At 41.2% G+C, this 13730-nt stretch overlaps 1 protein-coding gene across 1 annotated transcript in view; it reads right to left on the bottom strand.

The window, feature by feature from the left end:
• Positions 1-1984: 1984 nt before the first annotated feature.
• IGFN1 (immunoglobulin like and fibronectin type III domain containing 1) overlaps positions 1985-13730 on the bottom strand; it is a 51337-nt gene continuing 39591 nt past the window's right edge. Inside the window, exons 19-27 of the mRNA XM_066624675.1 lie at positions 13144-13443; positions 12123-12296; positions 11690-11818; positions 10733-11035; positions 9326-9414; positions 7730-7925; positions 6157-6456; positions 3976-4302; positions 1985-2032 (exon numbers count right to left, since the gene is read on the bottom strand). Of these exons, the coding sequence (XP_066480772.1) occupies positions 2019-2032; positions 3976-4302; positions 6157-6456; positions 7730-7925; positions 9326-9414; positions 10733-11035; positions 11690-11818; positions 12123-12296; positions 13144-13443 (1832 nt within the window). The 3' untranslated portion in view covers positions 1985-2018. The remainder of the gene's footprint in view (positions 2033-3975; positions 4303-6156; positions 6457-7729; positions 7926-9325; positions 9415-10732; positions 11036-11689; positions 11819-12122; positions 12297-13143; positions 13444-13730) is intronic.

Raw genomic sequence — 13730 nt, 5'->3', positions numbered from 1 at the left:
TACATTTATGTTCTGCTTTTTCTCCTTCATTCAACTTGGGGCAACATAGTCATCTATCTAGGTCCAGGTCAGACCTAGGCCTTCTTAGCTTCAGAAGTATTATTTGTCCTCAGACCATACCCTGGGAGCAAAATCATTGGACCAGTGGTCTGATTCAGCTTCATACATTCCACATCTGGCTGATATTTTATTTAGAAAAGAAGGTCTCACTCAGCTTCAGTACTAAATTGTCCACTTCTCTTCGGCCCATAAATTGAAAATAGGTACACTGGTAAGGAAAATGCTGAAACAGAAACATAACATCAGGCTCTCGAAAGCAAGCAACAATCTGAAACCCCAGTGGCATCCATCATCCCTTCTTCATGACCTTCTACTGTTGTCCAGCAGTATATTTAGCATTATGATTCTAACACTGTGATTGTGTGCATCACCTCATCTTCAGTTTATTCTTCATTCAGAGCAGTTTCATTCAGCTTTTGTGCATTCTGATATCTAATCTCCACAATTATGCCTTGGAGACTGGCTGGAATTTAGAATCAGATACTCAATCAATTTCAGCAACCTTTAATGGCATAGCAAAAAAGAAAAAACTACAACATACATACAACATACATAATTAAATAAATAAATAAACCACACCAATACAAAACAGCAATTAATTATAAACGACCACAGGGAGACTGCACCCACAAGTACACCAATCAGGGCTGCATAGAACAGTAAGGACCTTTGTGAGGAATTCAGCAACGAGAGATGTAATATCGTGCGAGAAGTCGTGTAAGAAAAATGCTGCGAGAAGATGGGGGGCAGAATAACTAGAAATGACAGGGCCCAAAATGGAGCAGCGGAGTTTATTAAATGTTGCGCAGATGCAGAGAAGATGAGTAACAGAATCAGGCTCAATACCACACCAGTTGCAACGCCTTTGTAGAATCAGATACACTACCAAGTAATTCTGCATTTGGATAAGCAGCAGGATAATATTGCTTAGATAAGTATCATGAAATGTTCTTTTGGTTTTGCTATTATTTTTTGCTATATATCTAGTTCTGAACTTGGCATTTGACATTGCACATTTATATTTGCCTTGCTGCAACTTTTGCTATTCTGGATAAGAAAGCATTAACTGAACACTTTTTCTAGACACAGCCAGCTTATTTTCATAGCTTGGGTGGAAAATGCTTAGGACAGGTGACTCCAGGCAGTGGGTTTCATTTTAATGAGGCATTTGGGAAGCAATCAGGAATGCAGCTCACTGTTCAGCAGAACACAAAAAGTATAATCTTCGTTCTTATTAATGAGACAAATGCTGTCCAATCAGAAAAACACATCTTTTAAATCTCATTTCTACTCCAATCTTGCTTAAGAATCTTCCTCCAAACCTGCCAATATTATAGAGGTGGTATTCTTCCACTTCTTTTCCCTCCTTAATCTTTCTGAAATTGAGTTATAGCCAAAGTGAAACATGAAAACAGTAAGACATTTCCTATAAGTTTTGGTATTCTTCTAGACAGAAACATCAAAAACATTTAGCCCCTGTGCCCAGCCACTGCTTCAAATCGGCAGGGTCAGAACATTTGAAATCCAAATTCCATTAGCCTGGCTCCATGTATCTTCTCATACAAAACAAGAAATCTTTCAGCAAAACAAGCATCTCAGTTGTATATATGTATATGTAGTTCATGCAACTGTCTTTCCTTACTGTGACCATGAAAATGATTTCCATTCAGTCATAGTTATCTCTTCCAATAGAGTCTATGATGAATATAATGGTATTCCAAGTACCAAATCTTCAAAGGGCTATTGGGCAGAATTGCATTCACCTTTTCAAATGGTTTTCCAGTTATGAAAAATTGTACACTTTGGTATATTTGTTCTGATCACACCCGCAGTGCTAGGCAGAGCCTTCAGGCTGAACTCATATGAATGACAGTACACATCTTTTGTTAAGAACATCAGTCTTATGAGAAAGCATTATCACACCACAGGCTGTATAAAGCTGGAACAGTGAAGCAATTCTAAAATGTAGGTTCTTCCATGGGGGGGGGGGGGAGAGAGAGAGAGAATATTGGGTTGGTATAAGTAACAGAAAGCCCACAGAAATAATAGTCAAATCCTATTAAGACAAGGTTAGGATGTACACCACAAATTGCCTAATTATGAAGGTTACAACCCTATAAGCACTTTCCTGGGAGTAAATCCCATTGAACACAGTCAAACTGTGTTCTAGTAAACATGCATAGGATTGTGCTGGAACACTCTGATCTAAGGTGTTAGGACCCCCAAGGTAAACAAGATTGAGGGCAGGACAAACATGATACTTTGAAATATTCCATGAATTATTGATTGTAATTTTTTTTCTGTAAGCAGACAAAGACGAATCTACATGATTTAGAAAATCAAAAGAGGGCAAAGGATGAAATCCAAAAACCACTGTGATTTTAGGGCTCTGGTTTGAGACACCTATTCTGAGTGAGTCTTTATTAAATTAAGGCTCTCTTTCTTATGAGGAAAGGCCACGGCATTTGGGCCTCTTCAGCCTAGAAAAGAGATGCCTGAGGGGGGACATGATTGAGACATACAAAATTATGCATGGGAAGGATAAAGTGGAGAGAGAGATGCTCTTTACACTCTCACATAACACCAGAACCGGGGACATCCACTAAAATTGAGTGTTGGGAGAGTTAGGACAGACAAAAGAAAATATTTCTTTACTCAGCATGTGGTTGGTCTGTGGAACTCCTTGCCACAGGATGTGGTGACGGCATCTGGCCTGGATGCCTTTAAAAGGGGATTGGACAAGTTTCTGGAGGAAAAATCCATTACAGGTTACAAGCCATGATGTGTATGTGCGACCTCCTGATTTTAGAAATGGGCTATGTCAGAATGCCAGATGCAAGGGAGGGCACCAGGATGCAGGTCTCTTGTTATCTGTTGTGCTCCCTGGGGCATTTGTTGGGCCACTGTGAGATACAGGAAGCTGGACTAGATGGGCCTATGGCCTGATCCAGTGGGGCTGTTCTTATGGCTGCAATTCTAACCACACTTTCCTGAGAGGAAGCCCCACTGAACAAAATAGGACTTACTTCTGAGTAGACCTGGTTAGGATTGTGCCCTAATTCTCATTCTGTCTATGTTCAAACTGCACTGGAAACTTTTGTGTGAACTTTAGAATTCACTCTAGAGCAACAATCCTGAACAGATTTTAAGTCTCATTGATTTCAGCACAGGTGATTGCTTTACATAGCTTTCTTCAACTTACATGAATTGTCTGTTGGGCAGGAAAAGCAGGAGATAAATGATTTAAAATAAGAAACACGCCCCTAGTGTATTCTCCTTTCAGGACAGAAATCATGAATTTTTGCCTTAGTCTCCAGTTTATTCGGTTTTATAAAAATAAAAAAACCTCTGCTCCGCTGTGATTTTATTTCTGTCTTTTTCATTGCTTAATGATAATTTTACAGACTGTGCATGATCTTCTAAAAGCATCATGATAAGGAAAAGTCATGGGCTCACATCAAAGTTCCCCTCCTACCACTCAGTTCCACTGCTGTTGACCCAGCAGAGAGAGACAGAGAAAGTAAGCATTTATTTAATATATTTATACCCCATTCTTCTTCCACACTTTCCACCATTGCCCACAGCAATGGAGCAAAACAATCTAGGAAGAAAGGCCAGGATTTCCCTTGCCATTATGTTTTTAAAAAATCATGTTCACCCCTTAAAAAGTTTTGTCACCCTACAGTAGATTTGTATTTGAACGCAGGGAAATTTGTATTTGCATGCAGGGAAATTTGTAGATTTGTATTTGAACTTTCAGAGAAGTCTAGGTAGTTTGGAGCAATAACATACTTTGCCATACTACTCAGTGGCAAAATGTACCATCAAGGAACGTCAAGCACTGATTTGCTTCATGCAGGCATACCAAATATGAGGGTTAAGCATGCCAGACTTCAGCTGCTCTTTCATCTTTACCTCTTATGGTGATGAAGGCTGTGCTGACTGCTTGGCCTAGTTCGTTGCTGGCAACCACTTTATACTGGCCTCCATCTGATGGGGTGACTCCTAAGATCATAAGCGAGCAGACCCCAAAGTCATTTTTGCTGAAGAAAGTAGGATCCTGAGAGAGGTTCATGCCATCCTTGTACCAAGTGACTTGAGGTACTGGATATCCAGTCACTGCACAACTCATGTGGCAATCAAATCCTATAGTCACCAGGTGAGGTTTCAATGGGACGAGGAATCTTGGAGGCTGGTTTTGGTTGATATTCCTATACTTTGGAAGTCTGACTTCATATTTACCTGCAAGAGGTATGAAACCAAAGCAAAAAGTACAAAAGATTACATTATGATCAATACACAGTGAAGGCACCGTGTTGACACTTTCTGCACTGTATGCAGAAACACTGATAGAAACTCTTCCAGTAATGACTTAACACACAGAGGTGCAATTCTTTGGCCATGGCTACACTTCAAACTAAGAACATATGGAATTGCTTTATACCAATCAGACCATTGGTTCATCTAGCCCAGCAGTGACTGGCAGCAGCACTCTATTAAGGGACTTTCCCAACTCTAGCTACCTGATCCATTTTGAACTGAAAATGCTGGAGACTGAAACTGAAGCCATCTACACACAAAGCATATGTCCCAACACTGAATGATGCCCTCTCCCAAAGTCTGCATACTTCCATTTGGCAAGAGCTTGATTCAGTGCATTTGATTTGATAGTGAGACCTTCCTTGATGGCTGAGCCCTTTCTTGCCATCTCCACCCCTACTGGCTATATTGTTTGTTGGTTTGAAAACCCTCTAACAAGAAATATGCACTTGTAGTCCACCCTTTAGCCCTTACAAATAATATTTCTGTTGTACCTGCATGGAAAAAGAAAAGACACACTAAGCCATCTCCTTTGGTTATTTTTAAAATTTACACTGGCAATTGCAAAACTCTAACTGGGGGAGGGATTAGAAATATTCACAGGACTCATATGAAATAGTCACAGGATATTCGATCCATAGGATTTCCCATCAAGCACCCTTTTGCTCTGGGAAAGGTAGAAGTATTGGAATTTTTCCATATTTAACTCACAGCCCAATCCTAACTTGTGCTGGAACAGGCAGGCCAGTAGGCCTGCACTGTATCCGGTGCAAGTTTCAGGCTGCTAATGGGTCAGCCCGAGGCAAAGGGACGCTTTTTCTCTTAACCTGGGGAGACCCACAGCAGCCCCAATAGGTCTACTTGAATCTGTGCCACCTAAATCAATGGTGCAAATCTGAGCAGCCCAAAATTGCCCTGGGATGCCTGGGAATGAGGCTAGGATCCAGCATAACTGCCACATCCTGGCCCCACCTCCCGCTCCCCGCCTACCTTCCCCCAGGAACACCTGCCGCCCACCCTCCCCCACCCCAAACGCCTCCCTCCCATCTCTTCCCCACCTCTTCACGCACCCCCAGGCCCCTGCACTGGCCAAGCTCGGCCAACACAACTCGCCCGTTCCCCAGGTCCCACATCAGCACGAGGAGGCCGGTGCACATGCATGCACTGGCTTTTGTCCCCTTATGTTGGTATGAAAGTGCTTTACGGCACTTTTGTGACAATGTTGGGCAGGAGCAAGGGACTTGTGTTGGCCCAAAGGCACCTTTGGATTGCACCCTCAGTCTAACATAATCATAATAACATCCTTTGTTGCACCATAACCTAATTTCCATACATTGTAAGTTTAGATTATGCCAAGAAGGTGCGAGATGGATGCATGGAACGCTTTGGTGCCTGAAATCATTAACTAAAATGATTTTAGTGTTTAGAAGGCAGCCCAGGGCCAAGGAACTTGCAACCTGAACTTGTAAACAGGTATTTTATGTGGAGGTTGAGCAGGAGGGCCGGGCTTGCAGTTGTGTCTGTGTTGGTATTGATCTGTATGTTTTCTCTTTCAGGTTGGTTGCTGCTGAGAGGGTGTGTTTGCAGTAAATATCTGGCTGAGAGCACATGGCCTTCGTAGAAGGGGCTTCAGCTGCTGAAGTGGGTCACATGGCTAGGGGAGGGGTCTTATAGGGGTCCTTCCAACTCTGTAATTCTATGAAAAGAACAAATCTAAGGTTTCAGTTACCATATAGTGAATATGCTGTCAATGAAATGTTTTCAAAGCCTATTTACCTTTTGTCTTGTGAATACACCAAGGCTGCACTGTTTCAGAAGGATCACTGACTCCCATATAATTTTTTGCCAGAACCCTGAAGAAATATTCCCGGCCTGGAAGAAGATTGGCAACAGTGCACTTGTTGGTATAAATTAGGTCAGCCACCATCTGCCATGATCCCTTGCTTGAGTCACGTATCATGACCATATAGTTTAGGTTACCCTCTCTCTTTTCTGTTGGTGAAGGCTCCCAAATTAGAGTCACAGTATCTGGGACTTTCTCAATCATCTGAATAGGACCAGGGGATTCTGGTATATCTGCAAAGTAGAAAAATAACAACAAACAGGAACTGTAGCCAGAATTTAAGATGGAGATAATATCTTAAGATGGAGACTCCAAAGTCAGAAGTATACTGTGAGTATATATCATTGTTCTAGATCTCAAACACAGACTTTAGTGCTAAATATGCTATGGATGAGTTAATCAGTTAAAAATTCATTTTGAATCTGATTTTAAACACTAAAATACCCTGCAACTGAAAGGATATTCAATCAGTATTTATTGATATTCAATTTTCTTCCATTGTGGAACTCAAAGTGGCATACATGGTTGATGCCTGATGACTATGCCTGATGATACCACTGGTATCTCTCTTGATTCAAACTTCCTGTTCAGATCTCTCCGAAACATGTGGTTTTCATGTGCTGTCTTATATAAATTCTTAAGTTCAGTTGTTCTATAAGGATCAAATTATGTTATGACTAGTAAATGCTTATGAATCATGTGTCCCATCTTTCCCAAATAGAAGTTGGGACTGGGAAAGGGTGATCCAGATTAGGGCTGATGCATGAGGGTCTTTAACCTTGCCGCACCACTTCTCAATCAGTTACTCCCCTGTCAGTAGCTAATTGCTCCAAGAGGGAAGTTGTCAATGGGAGCAAACAGTAGCCACAGGGGTGGGGCACAGCATGGATTGGGAAAATTTAGAGAGAAACAAATGAGATGCTTTAGTTACAACTTGGTTTTGCTCAAACCATTGGCTACAAATTAATTGTAATTTTTAATAGGGTAATGAGTATTTTGTTAAAAGTAAGGCTGATTCAAAATAGTCATTATCTGACTGTTATTTTCAATTGTACACCTCCCTTCCAGAGCTGTAGGGACATTTCATTTGTATTTAATGGAATGAAGGGTTAGCAACATTGGCTTATAGCTTGTGTACTTGTGGAAGCCAGTTTTCACCCTCTTTGTCTACCAGACAAATATGCCTGTTGACAGTTTGTACAACTGTTTTTGTAAACTGTAAACGAAGGGGCTGACAGTCTGATACTTGCAAGTGGTGTCTTATTCCCTTGCTGACAGATGTCCATAAAGGCCTGCAATGGTATGTACTCCACGATCCTTTTTTGGCAGTCCTAAATATGCTGACTTAAGACCTCTAAATATGTCACATGTCATGGACAATGGGCCAGACAGCTGCCAAGCTCAGCAGGCATTATTGAAGCAGGAATTGGGAATGGGTGTGTTTTTTTTTTCCTAGAACAGCAAATGGGATTGCAATGATTGAAAAAATCTCTGTGGCGTTCTTACCTATGACTTGGACAAGGAAGCTAAAAGACTCTTTTTTCCTGTGGTCAGTTCGGAGGATGATGGTGTAATGGCCACTGTCAGAAAACTCGGCTCCTGGTATGATGAGTTGGCTCAGGCCTTCTCTGGTGGCAGTTGTGGCCTTTGCAGGCAGAGCAAGCCCATCTTTTTGCCAAATAACTTCAGGAGTTGGAGAAGCCTGTTGAAAGGGAAAGCGCATTAAACCTAGACTGTGTACTATTCACCTGTTGGCAACCTTCAGTCTCGAAAGACTATGGTATCGCGCTCTGAATGGTGGTTCTGGAACAGCGTCTAGTGTGGCTGAAAAGGCCGATTCGGGACCATCCTAGGCAAACGGTGGCTAACTTTTGTCTTTCTAGAAGCTGCCCTATTCAGCAATTTGCTGGTTGATTTTACCACACAAATCCATTCTCTCAACCAACCAATTCTCTCAAAAACAGGCTGTATAATGAAGGTGCATCTTTCTAGCAATAAGGGTTTTACTGTAAGAGAGACCATGAGGTCAGATGAAACACTGAATAATGTATACCAGTGGTTCTCTTAGCACCACTTTTAGCACCAGGACCCACTTTTTAGAATGAGAATCTGTCAGGACCCACCGGAACGGATGTAATGACCAAAAGTGACATCATCAAGCAGGAAAATTTTTAACAATCCTAGGCTGCAATCTTATCCACACTTACCTAGGAGTAAGTCTCATTTACTATCATTGTTAAAAGCGTATACATAGTAACCTGTTCAAAGTACAGATCTGTAATGCAGTCACATACCGTCAAGTTTAATATATTAAAAATAAAATATTGAAATGAATGGGAACCCACCTGAAATTGGTTCATGATCCACCTGGCGGGTCCCAACCCACAGTTTGAGAAACACTGATGTATACTATTATATACATGTTATATGCACAAGCAAAAAGAGAGTAGTAAAATTAAGCATGAAGCAGCACTATTTCTTTCAACTTGAAAACATTTCTTCTTATGATTGAATATGGGAAAACGTTTTATTTACTTACTAAAATAGCTTACTACACATTGTTTATTTACTAAAATGTCATTTCCCTTGGTGCACCTGCTTTCTTGTGTATGTAATAATAGCATGTTAATAGGGTCTCAATCTGGATCAGGACCATATTCACTACTGGAGTAAAGCCTCTCCCCCACAGTAGTGAGGATCTGGACCAGGCCCCCATTCCACTAAAACAAGCATGCAAAAGTCAATGACATGACTGAAGTCACATCTAATTCGGACCTTGTGTATCTTTTCATAGGGTCACTAACAATCCAGTTCTAAACTTGTTGAGTTTGACTTAAGTTTGTTTGTGTTAAATTGAACTGACCTCCTAGTAATTATAGTTAGAATGTATTTGCAATACTGGAAGTAGTTCCTGAAGCAAGAATTTGATGTGTTTAGTGCTGTCCATGTGACTGCATGCAGGCAGTAGTGTATATTAAATGAGAAGCAAATAGATTTAACATATTATACAGCAAAGTCGGCCTGTAACATGTGCAGTAGGGGGGTCTAATATAAGAAAGCATGGAAATTAAATGACTCATTTCTCACAAGGATTGTACTTACTTCAAAAGGAATGCGCACACGAATTGTATTTCCTGCTTTTATAATCATAAAGCTTTTGAGACTGTCATTTATTAAGAGCTTGGGAGGAACTGGAAAAAAATGAGTAAACAAATTACAGGTTTCATCTCATATCACAGACACCCTATAGCACCTTGAAAATATGCTGATATATACTGTGTTAGGAGGAAAAGGCCACACCTTCAGGGACACCATGTAGAAAGCGAGTCCCCTGCAAAGGCAGTTTTTTGTCTTCCAGCAGCTATTTTAGGAGGTAAGGAATGTTTATATTTCCCATAGAAGTCATTTCATCCAGGTCTGTGGGGAATTTAAACCACCTGCATCCTGGAAAATGGATATTTTCCATTCCCCTTCCTCCCCTGCATTCAGAGGACTCTCTTGTCCCAGCAGCCCCACTCTCTTACTGAAGACAATCAGAAATAAAAATGAAAGGGTGCTATGTAAAAGAATGATATGGGGACAAATGAGCAAAGAAACAACTTTGATTTTAATGAACAAATAACTAAACAAATGAGCCATTATATGGAGTGGTAAAACAGACCAAAAAATGTCTTGCACACTTCTCCTCTTGTTCTGGCTCAGGCCATCTCTTGTCAATCTCCTCTACTCTTTCATAAGAACATAAGAAGAGCCCCGCTGGATCATGCCATAGGCCCATCTAGTCCAGCTTCCTGTATCTCACAGTGGCCCACCAAATGCCCCAGGGAGCACACCAGATAACAACCACTTGTATCCTGCAATGCATTTCCATTCATGCATTCTGTTGCGTTACTTCCTACGCCCAAAACAGCCTCCCTCTTTCAAAGTCCTCTAAAAACTCACTTCTTTAACATATCCTTCCTTGGACTACCCTAACATTGACTTAGGACCCAATCCTATCCAACTTTCCAGCACCGGTGCAGTTGCAATGCAGCCCCAGGGTAAGGGAACAAATGTTCCCATACCTTAAGGAGGCCTCTGTGACTGCCTCCCCACCATAGGATTCAGTGCAAGCCCCATTGGCACAGTTGCACCAGCACTGGAAAATTGGATCGGATTGGGCCCTTAGCCTGCTAAGAGACTAAGAGACTAGAAATGTCTCACTCTCTCCGGTACTCTTATTTTAAAAGTTCATTACTTACTATGAAATCTCTTACCTGTCCCCATCACCCACCCCTAAGCATTGACTGTGTTACATCTGAGTTGTATGCAACATTTAGCATTAAGGTGGCACTATACATAGTAAGTACACAGTTATGCCACTAGTAGAGGTATACAATAATATACCACATCCTAGAAGCAGTAAAGATGAAATTTCACAGAAAATTTTTTTTTAGAAATGTTATTTCTAAATTGGTTGTCTTGGTAGGCGTATGTTTCCCAAGGCAGAAGCTGTACATTTTGACTCACCACTGGGAGGCACAGCTTGGATGCAAGTGTCTAGTTCGACAGGCTCACCAGAACCCCCATCATTAAGTGCTTTCACACGTAGGAAATACATCTCCCTGGGTTTTACCCCTCTGACAGTATATGTAGTAGTTGCAATTGGGAGGGCATTACACTGAGTCCATTTCAAAACATCAGAGTGTCGCATCTCTACAACATATCCTTTGGCAGAACTTTCTTCTTCTGACTCAGGTTTCAGCCATGTCAAGGAGATACTTGTATAATCTGTACTGGTCACTTTAAGGTCCCTCACTGGACCTGGAGGTTCTGTAAAGAGGAAGATTGATTTACATTTCTATATTCCAATGAATTTTTTTCCCCAAGAAGACACTGTCTCCAATTGTTTATAATTTATATCTAACTCTTTGTGGATAGTGTTGTCCATGTCTAAGTGGAAAATCCCATCATTCTTTCAATAACTCTGGCAACCATCCCCTACCATCTGGCCCACTGCAGGACAGTTCTCTTGCCACAATTCACCCGAAATATCATATCAGCACCTCGATACTGGCCAGTTTAATCCTTATATTACAACACATATACCGGACACCAATAAAGTGTTTATAAAAGTAACATGTAAAAATGTCATTTTGGTAGACTGTTTTTCCCCCTAATGTCATCTTCCCATGGACATTTCCTTATGAATGCAGCTGGGGCTATTTCTATCACTTGAGTTTTCCTTGATCAAAGCTGCTAGCTCAACAGTACTGCAAGAGGTGATAGAGTGCTAAGTGACATGTCCTGTTTTAAACATTGATCCATGATAGCAGATGCTTGAAAGTGTTCAAGTGATCACATGAATGTATGCATATTTGAAAACATTTTATATGAATTAGTCCTCTCTCTCTCTCCTCCTCTCCCCCTTGCCCTGACCTATGTGGTTTTCCCATGTTAATAGGAAAGATGAACCAAATAACTTACTCATGGAATCCCGGGCAAAAACAGCTTCTGAAGGTGCACTGGCCTCACCGGCCCCTGCAGTATTGATAGCAGCCACACGGAATTCATACTGTAGTCCCTCCTTCAGATCAGTCACTGTGCACTTCCTATCTGTGGAACCAGATTATCAGTAAAATGAGTAAGGTTTGCAAATAGCTTATATTTCATGTTAGAAAGGACTGTTGCAGAACAGGACAAATTTGCAAGCACTGCAAAAGAATCTTGGTTATGGGGAAGAGCATAGCACCAGTAATGTGTAGTTTTAATCCCACAGTCAGAAGGGCAGTGCCCAAGCAGCACTAAAGGGCTCAAGCATAGAAGCATCCCTAGCAATACAAATTAGTATGCCAGTTCCCACCCTTCAGCCTTTGTGCTAGTTTATTGCAGCAAATATATTCCTATTTAAGCAGCTTACCTGTTATGGGCAAATCAGTGATAGGTGTCCAGGTGTTGCTGCCCTTCTTACATTTTTCAACTGTGTAGCCCAAGATTCGGGAGTTGCCCGTTTTGTGCGGCACTGCCCACATGAGTGTGATGGCACCCTTGCTGGCACTGACAATCTTTGGAGGAGCAGGAGGGCCCGGAAAAACTATGAAAAATGCAGCCCATCATTATTATCTGTCTTATAAGACAAGTGTAATGTCTAAGAGATTAGCAGCCCAATCCTACCTAACTCCGATGCACCGACGCAGCTGTGCCAACAGGACATTTGCTGCATCCCAAGAGATGCAGCTTTACTTTGGACGCAAGTTGGGGGACTCTGATCTTTGAGTAAAGAAGTCACATGCTCAAATCTCACCTTAAAAAATACTGATAGGCAGCCTTAGACAAGCCCCTACCCTGCCCACACTGAGAAATCTGCAATATGTTCACTTCAGCAGTGATCTACCTTAGAAGATTTTTTTTAGAACTATAGAGATACCGTGTGGGGTATGTTTACAATGCTCAAAAAAAGTGGTACATAATAATATCACCATCAGTGGTGACACAGCTCATCAGATGTTTAGGTTGGAGTGTTTTTTTTTGGTTCTCACCAGTTTGAACTCTAGCCAAGAGTTTAAGTCTTGGAGAGATATTGCCATATGATCTTTGATGTTCTTAGTAGTGTTCATTGCAGTTGCTCAATATCTTCTTATACCTATATTGGCCAGATATTTGTTGAGGGCCAATTACAGTAGGAGTGGTGGTTGTTTTCTTTCCCCAAGGGTGCTATATTTCAAGTATTTACAAGTCTTCTTTATTATGTGTTTTTTTCCTGTTGTTTCTCCTTTATTCAAATTATTAATTTTTTTAAATTTAATTTATTAGGAGATGAAATGAGAACACTTGGGTCTCATTCCACTTGGGTTCAGTCAAACTTGGCCTACATTTCAATTTGGTGAAACGTTAGATACTGTTGTGAACATTTGACTAGTATTCAGAGAGCTCCTCCTTACCTTTGGTAGCAGCCATCACCTCATCAGACTCAAGTGGCTCGCTGACGCCCTCAGAATTCACTGCTTTCACCCTGAAATAATAGCTCTTGTCATGTTCCACTTTGTTGGTGGTGAAAATAGTGCAGCCTTCACGGGTTTCTCCCAAAGTCACCCAGGTCTTTCTGCCAACCTGTTGCTTCTCAATGGTATAACTCTGCACTGGCTTACCCCCATCATCCTTTGGGGGCTTCCACTTTATAGTTATGCCACTTGTGGAGGTGTCCACAACTTCTATGGGTCCCATGGGTGACTGTGGCTTATCTGAACACAAAAGAGATATGCAAACAGTCTTTGGCATTGGAATTATTGTCATTTTTTTGAATCTATTTACAAAGATCATTGCAAGGGCTTTCATCATGTCTGGACAGGACTTATACTGAAGAAAAAGATAAATTTATAAAGGAAGTTCACAGCATTTGAATGCACCATCAGATTTTGCTAATATTAATGTGCATTTTAATATTATCATACTAATAAGCTGAATGTTGATAGGTCATTCTGGCCTCTTTCTGCTTACTTGCCTACTTGGTTGTTATTTCTGCTGCCTC

This window comes from Tiliqua scincoides, chromosome 4 (assembly GCF_035046505.1).
Source record: "Tiliqua scincoides isolate rTilSci1 chromosome 4, rTilSci1.hap2, whole genome shotgun sequence".
NCBI lineage: Eukaryota > Metazoa > Chordata > Lepidosauria > Squamata > Scincidae > Tiliqua > Tiliqua scincoides.
The sequence above is the reverse complement of the archived record's forward strand: the minus strand, read 5'-3'. Positions and strand labels throughout refer to the sequence as shown.